Source organism: Micropterus salmoides, unplaced genomic scaffold (genome assembly GCF_014851395.1).
Source record: "Micropterus salmoides isolate LMB-PRFRI ecotype aquatic unplaced genomic scaffold, ASM1485139v1 Ms_hic_scaffold_13, whole genome shotgun sequence".
Taxonomy (NCBI): domain Eukaryota; kingdom Metazoa; phylum Chordata; class Actinopteri; order Centrarchiformes; family Centrarchidae; genus Micropterus; species Micropterus salmoides.
The window spans coordinates 21,039,128-21,056,252 of NW_024040374.1; the positions used below are offsets into that span (position 1 = coordinate 21,039,128).

The 17,125-nt window shown below is 42.1% G+C and overlaps 1 protein-coding gene across 1 annotated transcript; it reads left to right on the top strand.

The window, feature by feature from the left end:
• Positions 1 to 134: 134 nt before the first annotated feature.
• tmem59l (transmembrane protein 59-like) lies at positions 135 to 11,286 on the top strand. Its single transcript, XM_038716145.1, has 8 exons — positions 135 to 454; positions 1,751 to 1,856; positions 2,841 to 2,935; positions 3,096 to 3,248; positions 7,660 to 7,765; positions 7,868 to 7,982; positions 8,647 to 8,764; positions 9,379 to 11,286. Exons 1-8 carry the CDS (start codon positions 290 to 292, stop codon positions 9,535 to 9,537), a joined length of 1,017 nt encoding a protein of 338 aa, XP_038572073.1. The 5' UTR covers positions 135 to 289; the 3' UTR covers positions 9,538 to 11,286.
• Positions 11,287 to 17,125: the final 5,839 nt, after the last annotated feature.

A 17,125-nucleotide genomic window follows, 5' to 3' on the forward strand; every position in this document is an offset into this window, starting at 1 on the left:
CTGAAGAACTACCTGCCACCGTTTTATGAATATCATTACTGACCCTTTGTGCACTGCAGTGAAAGTTACGCTGCAGGTTGTGTGAGTGTGAGTTGGGAGACAGCAGCTCGTGCGTGATGATGATGATGATGATGATGACGATGCGCGTGACGCCAGGAGCAGAAGCAGCTCAGCGGAGCAGACAGGACCCGGGCTGAGGCAGCAGCAGCATCCGCACCAGCAGCGCCGCCACAAAGGGAGCTCAATTCTGATTCAAGCTCGACTTTCCTCTTCTCCTCCAGGGTTTGAGATGCTCCGGCTCGGCAGTAGGATGTGCGGCTTGTCGGCACTCCTCTCGGTGCTTCTTGCTGGGCTCGCGGCGGCGTCCTCGGATCTGTTTGACAACCAACTGGGCGATATCAATTACTGCAAACAGCAATGCCAGCTCACCATCAAAAACAAAAGCCCCGCTAAAGTAAGTTATCCCTGTGTAGCGTAGGCTGTCTCTGCAGAAAGCGCATTATCAGCAACGAGCTGACAGCTACGTCTTGCTGTCCGACATTTCAGCGGCAGCAACGACGCACAGACTGACACAATATATTCTGCGTGGCAAAATTCTACATCTTTATATTATAAATAATAAATAAACGTGTTTATGTCTGCGCGTAACCACGGGCACCATGCTCGTTCCGATTTTTCGCTGCATCCTCTTGGATGCTACGGCGCACAATTAGGCCGAAAAATGGATGCAGCTCATTTTCTTCTGCACCTTAAAGACTCGACTAAGAATTGAACTGCATCCAGTCAGCTAATCTCAGATGTAGCCTACTTGCAATAAACTGCGCCAATAATTGATCATTTTGAATATAATAAGGATCGGTCAGGCCAGGCGAATCGCAAGCTGGAGGATCAGTGAGACCATTGCGAAGCAATTTGGCTACCCTTTATCTTCCTGCTTAGACAAGGCCAGACTGCATCCGAGCAGGACGGTTGATGATGGCTGTGAACTGCTCAGGAGTTTCTGTGCTTTAGAAACTTGCCTATAGGCCTATTTCCAATGTCGGATGTTTTTCATCCCACCACCTCCTCCTCTCCCTCCTTCTCCTCTGCTGCCTTCAGGTGTGGTTCACCCGTCCTGCAGCAGGAGCAGAGCTGCAAACCGGATCACAGTCTGCTTTGAAGATTCTGATTATATGTCGAGTTTAGGGCCATCATACTGGACAGCAACAGAGATGGTGAAGAAGCATTGGCCTTTAAACTCTAAGGCACAATTTCATGGTTTGTCATAAATACCCCTCTGTGCTTCACGTGAATAAACAGTGAAACGCAGTTAAGATGATGTCAAGCACGAGGCTGTAATAAACCGCGGCCAGGGAATCTCGTTGTCGCTCCTGTTCCCAGAGAGGTCACCAGAGGGAGCTGTTTCTTCATTTCAACCGGAGAATTGAGGCATTATGATAATTAGGAAGTACGGTAATGCGCAGCTTCCTTTCTCACCACCTCATTTTCCTGCACAAGTTTGTACGCAACTGGCTCATTATGGCCACTTTTTCTCTGCAGGGACTAAAAGCTTTGTATCAACTGTTTATGACAGGCTGTAATACAACAGCTGCACCATGTCATTAAGAGATGCCATGACCCATCTTTGTCATATTTTCAAACAAGGTCATCTTGCGTTTATCCAAGAGTGCAGGAGACATCTCTAATTTTGTGTGTGTGTGTGTGTGTGTGTGTGTGTGTCCCATCATCTCTCTCTGTGTCTGGCTCTTAGGACTCCATAATGAACGCCTGTCATCGCGGCTGTCGTCTCTACTCCATCTGCCAGTTTGTCAATGGAAACGCCGGCTTCAATACCAGCAAGGAGGAGTGTCAGGGAGGTGAGTCAGTGTGTCTGTTGGACTGATTGTTTTGAGTTTGCTGGTCTTACTGTCTCCCTGAGCTGGCAGAGGGCAAAGTTTGAATTGCTGAGGCCTCAATCCTAAATATGTCAAAATGAAAGGCAGTGGAGCAAATCCTCATAAAAATTCAATCTAAACGTAGCCAGTATCATTCATTTGAACCTTGGTTTACTTCCTGCAACATAAGTTGCATGTTGAACTTCTTATAGTGTCTCACTTATTTCTACTTGAATAGCATCTTAAAACTTTGAGGGAGTGAGAGTCCTTCTGATCCTTTTGATAAGACAGGAAAGTAAATGTCATTGATTCCCTCTTTTTACCTAAAGGTAAATATAGCCTACTGTGGTGTCCTTTGGGTAGAAGCTGGACAGAATATATTGTGCCAAATGAGCATTTCAGGTGGAATCAAAAACACATGTAAAGTCTAGGTTTGCAAGACAAAAGCAGATAGCAGCTACATAACATTTGAATGAATTTCAAGCACTGCGGTGGACACCTCTTAAACACCAAAATGTTGAACACAGCTCTGCTAAATATTGCATTATTTCCTAAAAGCAGGCGTGCTCAGTGGGCATTTTCTGGGTGTTTGAGGCTGTTCGCCCTTTTTCAACTGCTGTATTGGAAATCAATGATGTGATTTGCTGTCCAGACAGAAGATTCCCTGTTGCCCCCCCCCCCCCTTCCCCGTTTCCATAACAGCAACATGGAGTGAATTGTCTCTGCAGACAATTTCATCTTCTACCCAACTGACTGCAGTGCTCAATGCCTGCTCTCTTTTCTGCTTATTTCTCTTCTCACTCCTCCATTTGCACTCTCAACCCCGTCTTCTTCTTCTTCTTTTTTTTTACCATCATACGTCTTCATTCATGCTTCACAACTCACTCTCTCTCTCTCTCTCTCTCTCTCTCTCTCTCTCTCTCTCTCTCTCTCTCTCTCTCTCTCTCTCTCTCCTTCCCTCTCCAGCCTGCCAGGAGGCATATATCAAGCTGCTTGAGCAGGAGGCCTGCAGCACCGGCTGTGCCAGCCAACCCTCTGAACCTGAGATCAAGAGAAGGAAGGTGAGAAAGGCCACTGCAGTCAATGGCTGCACAAATAAATACTGCAAATGCAGCCATAATTGCAGATGTCTGAATATTAATATCACTACTGAGAATACAAGTGTGTACATGTACTGAAGCACATGTATACACAGTCAGTGTCCTGCTCTTTCCTCCACAGCTCAAGGCCATGACTCTCCGCCCTAAGCCCCCCTCTGTGATGGAGGCTGTGTCCAGTTGGTGCAACGACATTGTCAGTTCTGCCCAGAGCTTCATCTCCTCGACCTGGACCTTCTACCTGCAGGCTGATGATGGCAAGGTTGTGGTTTTTCAGGTAAGGCCTAACTGATTGTCCAAGATGGCCATGTTTTGCATTTTGGGGCTCCCGTAGTGATCATTGTTTTGCCTCACATGTGTGATCTGAGTATTCCAGGTTTAATGTTTGTATTGTAATGTAGATTAATGGTAAATAGTTCTGCAAAATGTTCATGCTGACATTAAATATAACCTGATTGACATGAACCCAGTTCCTAAAACTTTTTTTTTCTGGCAGGAGTTTGTTTGTAATAATTTATAGAAAAATAACTATGTAGTTGGGGTGAACAGCAATGGTTCCTGTGGCTGAACTGAAAAAGAAAAACAACTACACTGACCACATTCACAAAAGTTCCTGAAAATCTCTGCACACACAGCAGCAAAGTCAACTTGTACATTTTTCCTCTTCATCTTCCATCCGACACATTTCATACCAAATCTTATCAGCGAACAAATGCTAAGAGAAACACAGACTACATCAGTTTACACTGTTACAGTGTGAATATATGTATTTTTCTACAGTCTTCTTCTATGTTGCATGAATCAGAATTAGTCTAAGAATCATATGTTGTGGCAAATAGGTGTTTTTTATTTAAGCTGCAAACTTTTTATATGAATATTTGCACTCACAACAGAGTTAGCTCTGTAAGTGCTTTGCTGCAAAAGACAAAGACAAATGAACACTGATGTCCCCATTAATGAACTATTCTCGTACACTATATTATGGCCCACTGAGTCATGATGGTAGAAAACTATCAAATTAATACCTACAAAGCTTTTTCATGTCATATGTTTTTAATTGGGGGTTAAAAGCAAACCAGTGGACCTACATAGATTATTACTTGAGCTAACCTCTGCTTCCTGGGAAATATAACCCCTGCTATACGGTGTTGTAGAGCTTGGGTCGCTGCCAAAACAACACACTACTCATTTTAGAGTCAGTGCATCTGTGAAGGTTGAGTGAGCAAGGGCACAAAGTGGGGTGGGGACAAGGTGGTTGGATTTATACATTTCAGCACTTTCATTGTTTATAGATGTCCTTTTAAATGATGTCATTACCCTCGGCACCTTGCATATTTGATAACTGGCAGGGCTGGCTGTGGTGAACTCGCCTCAGGATGGAAACACACTGCAAGATTTAAAAGCGAGTGGACTGCACTAAAGAATAAAGTTGTGGCTGTGACAAATAAATATTCCAATGTTATTTCTGGAATTTAACAAGATGAACTGAACAAAGCTGACAGACTCACTGTTCATGTCATGATTCCCGCCAAGGAGGTTATATTTTCGCCCCAGTTGGTTTGTCAGTCCACTCAAACACTGTCAACTGATTTGAATGATGTGTGGGTAAAAAGTTTGTCCAGTGATTAATTTTCCTCAACATTTTCACTACTGACAAACTACTTTAGCTGAAAAAATAAAACGGGTACATGTATCCGGTGATTATTTTCACGCATATGCAGACACGGATTAAACATTTCTTCACATATAATATTACTGAAATAGCAAATTTAGAAATGTATGCACACTTTTTAGTTAAACCATAATGTATTGCTTAAGTCAGTGCAGTGAACCACCTATACATTAAAGCTATAATAAGATTTGGTCTGTCTACTACCCAGCCATATCCTCCAAATGTCAAAAAGTGGTCATAAACCTGCATCCTTGTCAGGGGTTTTCCCGTTTGGATAATGTGGCTTTGATGGCATTTTTTAGCTACATAATTAAAGGGCTCAATGGGAAATGACAGTTTTTGTGCACCTTAACCCATACAGAAAGGGCTTCTGTTTAACAGAGGAATCTTTTATATGGTGAAAATTCACTATTTGGTAAGAGTCTGGGCTCCGAGGCACAAAGTCTAACACGATAGAGATGCAGCAACTACAAGCCAGCACGGCTTGCAATATAAATGATCTGGATGAGCTGTCTATATACATCTATCTGTGTGCTCATTGTGTGACCTCAAGTATATATAACAGTAACCAGTAAGTCAATGGCAGCAGTTAGTTCAGATTATAAGAGCAGAGGTCATAACTGAGATCTGTCAGTAGAAGAAAAAAATAAAACACTTGTAATTATGAGGAAATATTGGTAAAGCACAGTCCTTTACTTCAGTCGTTCCCTTCTGACCACCCCCATGTTATTTTGACAAATCAGCCCATGGTACTGTGAAAGTATTTGGTACAAAAGTGAGTTGAGAAGGGCCTCCTCCAACTGAGCTGCTATACTGCTAGCGAGCTTTCCTGCAGACCAAACTGAAGTTGGTGTAAGGCTGAATACAAAGCGAAAGGTCCCCATTTCTGACAATTGACAATTGACATGACAATTGCATTAGTCATTCTGCCTGAATGATGTTTTGAAGAAACAAGCACCCCGAACAGAACAGAAAGAACCAGTAAAATACCAGTTTTTGAAGGAAGCGTGACTTTGACTTGTGACGCTGCACTGAAAGTGACATTAGTATGAGCGTTACTTACAGTGTGCATATGTGAAGCACATTCATTATAGTAAAAACACTGCTATATGGTATCATGGTTTATTTATTATGGTCAATGTTTGGTATAATGCTGGTAATATTCTAATCTTTCGTGTTAGTCTGTCTTTCAATACTTTCTGGCCTCCCTTCCATGTCACCAGACTTGTTTTTCACATGTTGTTGGTCATTTCTATACATGTTCTTTTTCTTATGACATTCCACCGCTAATGGAAATAGAAATTGTTGAATTAATTGACCACATGGGGTGCTGCAATTAAAGTTTAGATTTTAGGCCTCCAGATTAAAATCCATAAAGGCTCTTTCTGTAAGCCAGAGCACCTTTTGCGTTCGCTCTCTCATAATGCATGACAGCTGCAGATCAGCCTCCGTTCGTTCTGATGGTTAGACTCTTCAGTCTGCAGCCAATGAGAATCGTCGCCCTCACATTTACCCTCGTCTCCCCAAACCTTTATGCTGGCGCTGCATCTGGTTTCAATGCACTCTGTCAGAAACCATTGCTCGCTAGGGGTAATGAACCCGGTTGGGAAATAACTTTTTCAACAGAAGGGGTTTGGAGGACTGTAGGTGTTTTGGGAAGCAAACTAACCAGCCATGTCTCCACATTCAGCTACAGTATGTTGTTTTGTTATTCTGGGCAAGTGATGGAAATCATTCAGTAGAAAACAGATCAATCACTTGCTAAGTAAAATAATGAGAATGAATTTTGCTGGTGTAAGACCCAGCAAGAGGTTTCAAAGTTCACTGATCCACTTAGTGTCGAGAATCGATAAGTACTGGGAGGTTGACGCTACTGCAGTGGGATATACTGTCTATGCTGACTAAATATGTGTGTGTGTGTGTGTGTGTGTGTGTGTGTGTGTGTGTGTGTGTGTGTGTGTGTGTGTTGTGTGTGTGTTTGTTGCTGAAGCCAGCAATAGTATTGTTACAACCGACTACAGCTGCTGTTGTAGTGGAGGCAAGGTCAGCAGTGGGGAACCAAAATCCGCTTTTAATGAGTTCTCCAGGGGAACCAGGAACACTGTGTACATAATGAAACACACAACACTGCAAATACTGACAGCAGGCTGTGCGTATGTGTGTAGCAGTTGTTTTAAAAGCCATTTTTTTTTCAGTTCAGTCCCAGTTCAAGTGGTTTAACTAAAGTGGTTTGGGTGGATGAGAAAGATACTATGAGAGACACCCAAACATAGTGAGCGTGCAAGTTTCAAGGCAGTTTGGTAAAGTTATACAACATACTGAATGCTCAAAATGAGATAAAACAGTTTGAGAGTGTTCATTTTATGATTCAGGAGACATTTCTTTTCACTGAACAGACGATCAGATTCAAATGGTAACAAACTGAAAAACAAAACATTATGAAACTAGAGCATTGTATCTTTGATTCTACAAAAATCCCTTTAGCTGATGTTTACTTTCAACAGAAGTTAATTTTCTTACATTTCTTTGATATAACTCACCATGATCTGTCATGCTACAGGCTGAAATAGTCCAACAGCATTCCAGCGCCAGGGCTGTAGACGTTGGCTGATTATGAAGGCTAAAAATGAACCCAGAGCCACAAAGTGATCAGTCTAGCTTAGCATAAAGACTGTAAATAAGGAGAAATACCTAGCCTGGCATTGTTCAAATGCATCAAGACCCACCTACCAAGAAAGTGGATAAACATATTTTCCTAAATGTTTGTTAACTATTTCTTCAACCCTTGAGTTGTGTTGCATTTGGAAATTAAATCTTCAGCTTGCCTCTCCTCATATTTGATTCATCTCCTGTGCTGTTTCTGTAGCTTCCCAGCTAACTATTCTTAGCCAGAGCTCCTCTGTGGTCTGACCTCACAGTGTTAAACAGACCCTTTGCTGTCAGTTCTGGTGAATTACTGTGGTGTAATTGCTGCCACAGTGGCTGAGTGTCTTTGCTGTTGTTTTTTCCTCCTCAGAGCCAGCCAGAGATGGAGTACTCTCTGCCCGAGCTGCAGGCCCCTCGATCCAACGTGGCGGACAAACCTTGGCCTCAGGTCCACTCTCACACCCAGAGACCCCATGGTGAGAACATACACACAACACACACATACTGCACTTGCACACATTTTTCAGGCGATGCATGGCAGCATGTGTATGTTGCTGCAGTATTCTATTGTTTGGCAGGCGTGAGGGGACATGGCGAGAGGGGAGCATCCAAAGCGGGAGGCAAAGGAAAGCACCCTGTCCAGCACACAGACGACCCCACGGCTGAGCACGACTTCCTCGGCTGCATGTCGAGGTGAGCTGGTGCTGGAGAAACCCTGCTGAGAATTTAAATGAGAGAATGTGTTTTCCCCATAAAACTACATTATAAACTGTATATTACTGACAATCATTTTCTAAAGCAAACCGCAAGTTTCTTAGTCTGATTTCATTTCTTACTGGCAGTTTATTGTCAGCATGAAAACCAACTTGCGTAAATGTGTACCTGAGACAGCTAATCCATCAGAGCGGACGTCATATCTGCTTTTATTATTGTCAGACTTGTAATATGATTGTGTGCTGTTCAAACCAATCTACACATTCAACTGCATTACATTGTGATGCTATTGTAACATCAACAAACACAAAGGTAGATATGATGGATTGAGGCGCACCTACTGAGATGGATTATTTAACTCCCATGTTTCCCATCTCTGGGAACTAATTTACCATACTGACACTAAGGAAATGAACACAATAATATCTTAAACCTTTGCGTGCTTGGAAAGTAGTTCGGTATTTGCTTTAAATGGGGAATACATGCAAATACTCTTCTTAAAATGTCACTTTAATTGTGTTAGTTTTCTCTGTGAAATTTATGAAATGTATTCAAATTTGGACTTGTTCTATTTGTTGGTCCCTTACTGTTTCTCATCCCCTCACTCTTGCCTCCCTCTTTTCGTAACTCTTTCGTTCTCCAGACGTTCAGGCCTTCCGCGGTGGATTTTAGCGGCCTGTCTCTTCCTGTCCATCATGGTCATGTTGTGGCTCAGCTGTGCCAGCCTTGTCACCGCACCAGAGCAGCACATCAAGACGCAGGTACACGCACAGAAATGCAACCACGTGCACATGTGAGGGAGGCAGTGACGTAATAATTCTGAGGTTCTCTGTCTGCAGCTGTTTGGTGACTCAGCATACTTCGCAGTGCAAGTAGAGGGGCAGTAGGGGAAGCAGTGCAGTAAATTTGTAAATTTTTATTTCAGTAAAACATTGCAACTTAGACTGAGGTCTGTCCACTGAAGTCCACTGTCTCCTGTGCTCCCATATTTTGTGATGTTCGCATCACTTCAACTTGGTGAAGGTGCACCCAGTAGTGCACTCCAGTTGCTTTCAACATACATTCCTCTTCCAGCAGACACTATTACATATCCAGAAACAAATCCAGTTTTATTCTGAAGCTGGGAGCCATTCCAGGGAGGCAGAGTGAAGATTACTGTAATATCTGATTCTTATCAGTATTTCCCATCCACAACAGCTAGCATGGTGCTGTGTTATGGTCTTCCCTTTCAGGTGATTCCCTTAACACCCGTCCGAAGGTGTTTTCCATCTGCAGAATCAACTTTGAGTGACACACATTGTTGGAAAAAAATGGCCTTTTAAATTACAACTGTTTTCTCACTGTTATCACCTGTTTTTTCTTTCGGGCTTTTCAGCTGAGTATCAATGGAGATAAAGAGTTTCTCGATAATGCCCACAAAGTCAACCCGTACCACCTGAGTCCTGTGATCGCAGTCGCCATGAAACAATCGGAGGAGAGTCAGGAGGCAGGGCCGCTGCCGGTGAAAGTTGACCTCAACAAAACCTGCATTTAAAGCGACCATCGGGAGAGCCTTGCATCCCATGGTAACCATGTCTGAAATCCTTGGCCCGTCGGTGGAAGGGGTGAAATAAACACACAACGGGATGGGACTCACTCAGTCACCAGAATTTTTAAAACATATTTTTAAGAGCATGGCACCCTCCTTTCATTTAAGATTATCATACTGAAGCATCTAGCTTGGTCTTGTTGGTCTGATGGCACTTCATTTACTTGTACAGTCCGGATTTCTTCAGGTCCATCCTCAGATTTTCCTTCAAGCCTGCTCATTGCTTATTGATAAGTCAGAGCCCTTGTCTCAGCGCTACGCTGGAGACAAGCAGGGAGGATGGATTACAGCTGAGAGCTTTCACGTCATTTCCCATGTCTAGTGTGAACAAGAGAAGACAAACGCTGAGATAAATTTTAGATTTAATTTTGCCTTGTTCTCGCAGAGAGGGTTTGGATAAATTGATGGGTTGCTGAGAGTGAAACAAGAGGGGTTAAAAAAAAGTGTGTGAGAGAGAAAAGAAGATGAATGGAAGGTGGTCTAAATACTTGTGAGCGCTGCAGGAAACAGATGCTGTAGCTCCCACTTTATGATCACTTTACATAATCAGCATTATGAGATGCTTAGTAAATATTGTATTATATAAGGGCCTAGAAATCCTGTTTTTTTCCCTTAAAACAATCCTCCAGTGAGCTACACATTCTCACCAAGTTCATAGAAACAAAGACATACTTACTCAAAAACCTCACCTAATTCCTCTCTTGCGTGTCTGTGTATGTGTTTGGGTGCATGTGTACATCAGTAACAGCACACATGCAGTTACTGGGAACAAATACTAAAAACCTGTAGATTCAGAACTGGAACTGGACTGAAGACTGGATGCTCTGTCTGAGAATGAGCAAAAATAAAAACTCTATTTATTTTTCTTCTTTATTTGTTCACCGTCATTGACACAAGTTATCTGTTAAATAGTGTTACTGAAGTGCCACGTACAGTTAATTCATCATACAAATGTAATTGCTCTGTATGTAAAATACACTGTAACACAGACTGGAGAGAGACACAGAGAGAAGATTGCACCTATTACTGTATTATTATTATAATTGATATTATCATATTTTTGCTCTTATATCACTTCAAGAGTTCTTAGCTGTTATTTGTGCCATGTGCTTTCTAATAGCTGAATATTTTGTATGTCCTAGGAGCACACACTGAAGGATAACCTCTGTAACAATGTGTAATGCAAAGCTTTTAACATAGACCTTTTTTATTGAGCAGAGTTGCACAGTCTTAGAGAAGATTTTCTGTTTTCCTCTCAGTACTTTTGATGTCCTGTAATGCTCTCTTTTCATCCGGGCTATGTAGAATAAACCATGCATGCAAGTGACGCTTTGATATCTTGTTATCTAATCTGCCCGCCATGCCGGTATGGCAAGCCTCTGCTGTAGACTTGTGAGTTCTTGTGTTACTATTTACTGTAAACATCGAATAGAGTGTGTAATGATGAATGACAATATCCTCATGATTTACAGGAAGGACTCTTGATTAAAAAGCCATTCAATGATTTTGCTGGTTCAAACCGAAGGTATATCACAAGGAATATGATGTATGGTTTCCTTTTTACTTGTCTGTTTATTTTCAATGAAATTATGCTGACAACATGATGAGATAAAGTGTTTTCATTGTGAATAAATTAGAGATTTAAGTGTTTTTTTAAATTAAATTTAAAAGTAAAATAAATACAAAAGAATACTGCCCGATTGATGGTTCACATTATACCCTGTAGCTAAAGTGTTTGTGTGTGTGTGTGTGTGTGTGTGTGTGCGTGTGCGTGTGCGTGTGCGTGTGTGTGTGTGTGTGTGCGTGTGCGTGTGTGTGTGTGGGGGGGGGGGGGGGGGATGAAGCAGAAGAGTAAAGAAGACAAAGAAAATAATTGTAATATACTACATTACCAAAGGTATGTGGACACCAGCACATTAAAACTTTTGTGTATTTGTTCAACACCTAATTCCAAATCCATCCACTCACCACATGATTATGCACACTGGCTGCAAGATTTACTGTCAGTATTTTAATTCATCCCAAAGGTGTTCAGAGATCAGCTCTCCTTGCAGTTCTTCTTCACTAATCTGAGACAAAGCTTTTCTGTATGGACCTTCATGCACAGGGGCATTGTCATGTTGAAACAGGAATGGACTTTCCCCAAACATTTGCCAGAAAGTTGAAAGCACACTATTGTCTAAAACACCATTGCATGCAGTAGTGTTAAGATTCCCATTCTTTAGAACATAAGGGTTTGCCTCATACAAACAATGAAAAACAGCCCCTGACCAAAGTTACGTCCACATACCTTTGGCCACATAATGTAGGTCATTTGGTTACTTTTCACACAATTACTGACATTTAACATTAGCGATATAAAAACATCTATCATTAGTTCCACCAGCCAGTCTTTCTCTCCTAATGTCTTTCTTCATCACACTGAAAAAAAAATCCTAAATGTGTAATAAGACTTTCTGTCCACTTGGTGACAGCAGAGTTTTAGCATTTCTAAAAGTAGGAATGAGAAGTTCAGTGTTCTGCAGTAGGCTATATGCTTTTTGTAAAAATGCTTAAGTCTTCTGTGCCCTGTTTTACTTAACCTGAGCTTAAGTGATACATTTAATGACTATAAATGTTTATATGTTGGAGAGGGGTGTTTTTATTAAATTTTTAACATAATTTAATGTCAGCGAGAAAAGGCTCTCAGTTATGTAGCTGCTGAGCATTTGCTTTGTGTGTCTGTGGCATCTTTTCCAAACTACAGACCTTCAGCATAATGGAAAAGAAAAAGAACGGGTGACATTTACTCTACAAAATACATTAAGCTCAAAGTTTGTTTCTGAAGCGAGTAAAAGTGGTTGCAAAAAAACATGACAGATGAGAGCTGTAGCATCAAGAGAAGGCAGATTTTGCTGCTGGACCAACTGCTGAGAGAATAAATGAAGCACCTGCCTTGCTGTAGGAGACAAAAACATGCAATGAAGTTTGAAACATAGAGAAATCTGAGAGTCGGCTGAAATCATATCCTGAAGTTTACCATTCATAACCCCTGAACCAAAAGTGTCTTTTTTAACCATTTTCTCCTGACAGTGTAAATGCCGTTTGTGAGCGAAAAGCTGCTCACAATTGTTGTCGAGGCTGAATTGTCCATGTAGAAGAGTGGCTTTATCTGAAATACAGTCTGGTGCTATGGGAAGACAAGTGTAAATCAATCCAAATTAAGAGTATAACAGCATACGTTGTTTTTCTTTGCACTTACCTGTAACAGATGTAATTAAGCCATATAAGCTAATTTAAAGAGGTTACTTTTAAAACAAGATGCATTCAAGAAAATAAGCAGATAGAAATGTGCTTTGGCTTCTCTGTCAGTGCATCAAAAAAACAAAAAACAGACCAGATACAATGAATGCATAATCAAACACTGCAAACCAGGGGCAACACATCAGAGCTTCCAGTGCATGTGTCCAATTAGCATAACATGCTGCTTGGCTGTGAGAAAGACAGACAGACAGAGGGAAATATCAAAACATGTCTTGTCGTCAGCTCTGTGACACATAATCAAAGGGAAGAAGATTCTCTACAAGAGGTTGTTACATTACATGTCCCGATTATGTTTTTAATTTAAAGTACAGTGTGGACAGTATTGGTCTGTGAAGGCAGCGCATACTCCCCATTCAAACTGAAGTGTGTGTCGACAGGTGGCAGACAGAATAAGCCTGTGGTGAAAAGAAAGTAATCAGAGGAAGTTAAGGATTTCATTCTGTCTGCACAACCGGGATTGAGATCAACTGGCCTAAATGAACTTCTCAGAGGAAGAATATCCTTAGACTTTTAGTTGTTTTCTCATCCCACATCAATTCCTCAAGCTGTTGTGTGTGGGCAGAGTGTGTAAATTTGTGTCTTTGACTTCGTTTTCACCCACCACATGGGAGGAGCGGGCTGGATCAGGGCTCCGATTTGTCTGCCATACATTCAGACACTTTAGGTAAAGAGAGAAAAATTGCCTGCTGTAGTGCCACTTCAGCAACTTGACCGGGCTGGCCTTCGCTCTGTGTGCAGCGAATGAGTTTGGCAGCAGCTGGGCTCCCATTGATAACGAACTGGAGAGAGAAAGAGAGAGGGAAGGTATGACTACTTGTGTGTGTGTGAGTGTCTCTAACTTATCTGGCTACAAATAGATCTCATACTTGTGTGTAGACGTGGCGGAGGAGGAAGAACTAAAAATGAAAAAGAGTAGGAATGGACTGTACTTTTCACACTGGCATGTTGACTCATTCAATGCAAATGGACCCTCTTGTCTCACTCGTTCTCTCTCCCACAATCAGACGTTCTCTGTTGACGCAGGGAAAGATAAACTGAGATTTTATGGTCCATGCTGCTGCCTCACTCTCCGGACAACACACACATGCACGTCACGTGGGATGACATTCATGACCTGAGGAGACTTCTGTCCCTATGTTAAACGCAGCCAAATCTGGATTTAATCCACTTTTCAGCCATTAGCATTGGCAAAAAGGAATCCTTTAAGAAGGATGGTGTTTTGTTTTTCCTGCCACAAGACAGTGGTCCCAAACAGGGCTTTGCCCATAATTTTATATAGGCTACCAATACTTAAGTCATGAGTTCAGATTGTGCCAGCACAACCCCACTCCCCCTCTCCCACTGAAAATTTAGACAAGCCATCATCAATCATAACCATCATGGGACATTTGTGTGTAATTTTAATTTTCCTTTTTTCCTCCCTCTTTCCTCATGATCTCTCGTTTACTCAGTCTTTCTGAGTGCCTCATTCAGCAGTGGGGTGCACAAACACCGCACAACCTGCAACAAGGACCCCCGTCACATTGGCTGTCACTCAGCTAATCACCCACAGGGGGCGCTATGGATCCAGGTTTGAGTGCTGGTGGCCCCATTATTACAATTTAATGGTTTATGTGAGTGAGGAGGCAATGTTCCTCTCTCTCTTTCTCCCTCCCAGCAGAAAGCTGTGTGCTGCTCTTATCTGGCCAGACCTGCTGCAGGAGCCAACCTGCAGTGCATTAAACAAGCCACCACCGCTGACACACACACACACACACACACACACATATAAACAGGCGAATACACACAGAGCAGCGTGTGTGTGTGTGACTGACTTTGGAAATCAACAGAATAATGAGAGAGGAGAGACAGTCAGAGACAGTTGAGGGAAGGAGAAGGAGAGTTCATCAGGGGGATTGATTGGACAATCTATTGTAGTGTATGTTTGTGAATAATTCATCTCTGCGATGACACTAGAGAACATATAATGTGTTCCTGCTCTGTGCAAGAAAGTAACCTGGAGATGGGAAGTTCAATAAAGCTGCATGAGAAGCACGAGAAATGGTCTAAATGGGGAAACTGGCCTTTAAAATGCATTAATTTTGGAGATGCCAGAGTCAAGTAAATTCATTTATTTCCCACCTAACACTGAACTATACTGGGTCCATGCTTTAAAAATAAGCCTAATTTCACAAATCTTGAAATTGAAATTTTGGCAGATATGCTGATATCTTCTTGTTTTCACCCATGTTTCTTTGTGCACATGGACAAATAACAGAGATGGGCATGAAACATGTCAACTTCGCAGCCATCTGAGTCATGCCAACTGTGTGTGACAAGTGTCAAAATGAATGTGATTCTGTGTCAGATCTGCTTTGCCACGGTGAAAAGTTTTGGTGGGGGTTTTTAGGGGGTGGGGAGGGGAAATGCTCACACGCTTTCCATCTATCACTCCTGAGTCGCTTTGTTTCTCTCTCTCTCTCTCACACACACACACACACGCGCGCGCACGCACACACACACAGGGAGATAAAGGAAAACATCCACCAGAGCGAACTTGGTTGGAGCATTAACTTTATTTCGCCACGACATCTGTCATAAACCTCCGTTGCGCCTAAAACAAAGATTCAATCAGAGCTTTAACAACATGTCAAATCAAAATTCCGAGCACATTTCTCCCCTCGCCTCACTCTCTGTGTCTCTCGGTCTTTTACAGCCGTAACAGCCATGCACGTACACATGGGGAGACAGACATGTACATACAGCACGGATGCTACCCGGACTATTAAACTCCAAGCTGCCCGACACGCCACTCTCTCCAAACTAGGCGCACAGGCATGAGCGGCCGGTTTCAAGCTGCCCTCTCTGTGAATTGATTCTACTATGAGCCTACACGAATCTCTGCTCTCAGAGGCGGGGGTGAGCGGCGGGAAACAGTGCGTTCAATCCGGGTCAAATCCTCACCGAATGTCACACAAGTACAACCACGTCTCTTAAAACATTTGCGTGATTGTGTTTATTTCGCTACCGCAGAGACACACCTCGTTTTTCGAGCGGTTCGCGATCCCTACCAGACTCGGCCACCCCCGCGCAGAGAAATGGTACATTCCACAATTTATTCCAGGGAAAGACTGACAGTTTTTTGGGTCATGAAGCAGCTGTTCAAGTCAGCGGCCGGCCCCCCCTCCGCTGGAATAAGAAATTAGTCCATTTTAAAGTAAATAACTAAAGCCTCTGGCCGATAAGAAGGAATTATAGAATGGTGTGCAGGCTCAGTTTGACGGAGAGAGAGCCCCCAAAACAGTTAAATCCAATAAATATGACCCCCCCCCAACCCCTCCCTCCCTCCATCCTCCATCAAATTATTAAACACATTGGTGCAAAAGTTGGGCCAAGTTATTATCAACACAAAGGAAGACGGGAAGCTGTGTACCATAAGCAACTCACTCTCATCATTACTGAAGAATTACATTTGCAGGGCTGTCCTATAATAGCAGCCTGTTTTCAAAGTGACATGATGCAAATGCACACATTGCATGAGAAATTATGTTATTTTGTTTGGTGTTTGAATGCAATTTTAGGCCCTGAAGGTCAAGCAGAATATCATCTTTGCCAGGTTTGATTCATAATTGTCAAAACTGAAAGTGAGGCTGTTTTGTCATTAATTAATTAATGTCATTAATCCACTTGGTTGGAGTTTGGCAATAATCTCACATAGCCTATATATATAGTCATTTTTTCTGCACTCTGACTTATTAGACATCCTTACACCGAATTAATATAATTGTTGTACAAAACATATGTTTGCCATAGTTAAGTCACTTATCTTTTTGACCTTTCACAGCAGGTGCTATGTATGACTTTCTGTGTGATTAATTCTTCTAGCTTTAAATAAATGCCACCTAACACCTTGAATCTATTAGTTGAACACATTCCAGATTTTAAAGGGTCACACTTAGAGGCCACGAGTTAAGCAACATCCAAGTATTGTGCCAACATATAATTAAGTTTCACGAAGCAGAGTACAGGCGGTATAAGATATGTGTATCCCGAGCTAGCGGTTGTTTTCATTTCATTTCTGTATGCAAATGTTTTACATTTCAGTTTTCTGTGGAACAAATGCTGAAAGTGGTTCAGAACGTTTACTGTGAGACTTGTGATATGTTGATATTTCAATTAAGTAGGCCTGGTGTGTGTCATAGATTAAGTTTTATAATATGTGGAGACCTATGCTGTAAAGACTGACTGTGTG

Excerpts from the sequence above, each read along its gene's own strand:
- tmem59l (XM_038716145.1), top strand. The coding sequence starts at position 290 with ATGCTCCGGCTCGGCAGTAGGATGTGCGGCTTGTCGGCACTCCTCTCG. Across the intron at positions 1,857-2,840 it reads CAAGGAGGAGTGTCAGGGAG|CCTGCCAGGAGGCATATATC; the intron begins GTGAGTCAGTGT and ends TTCCCTCTCCAG. Across the intron at positions 8,765-9,378 it reads AGCAGCACATCAAGACGCAG|CTGAGTATCAATGGAGATAA; the intron begins GTACACGCACAG and ends CGGGCTTTTCAG.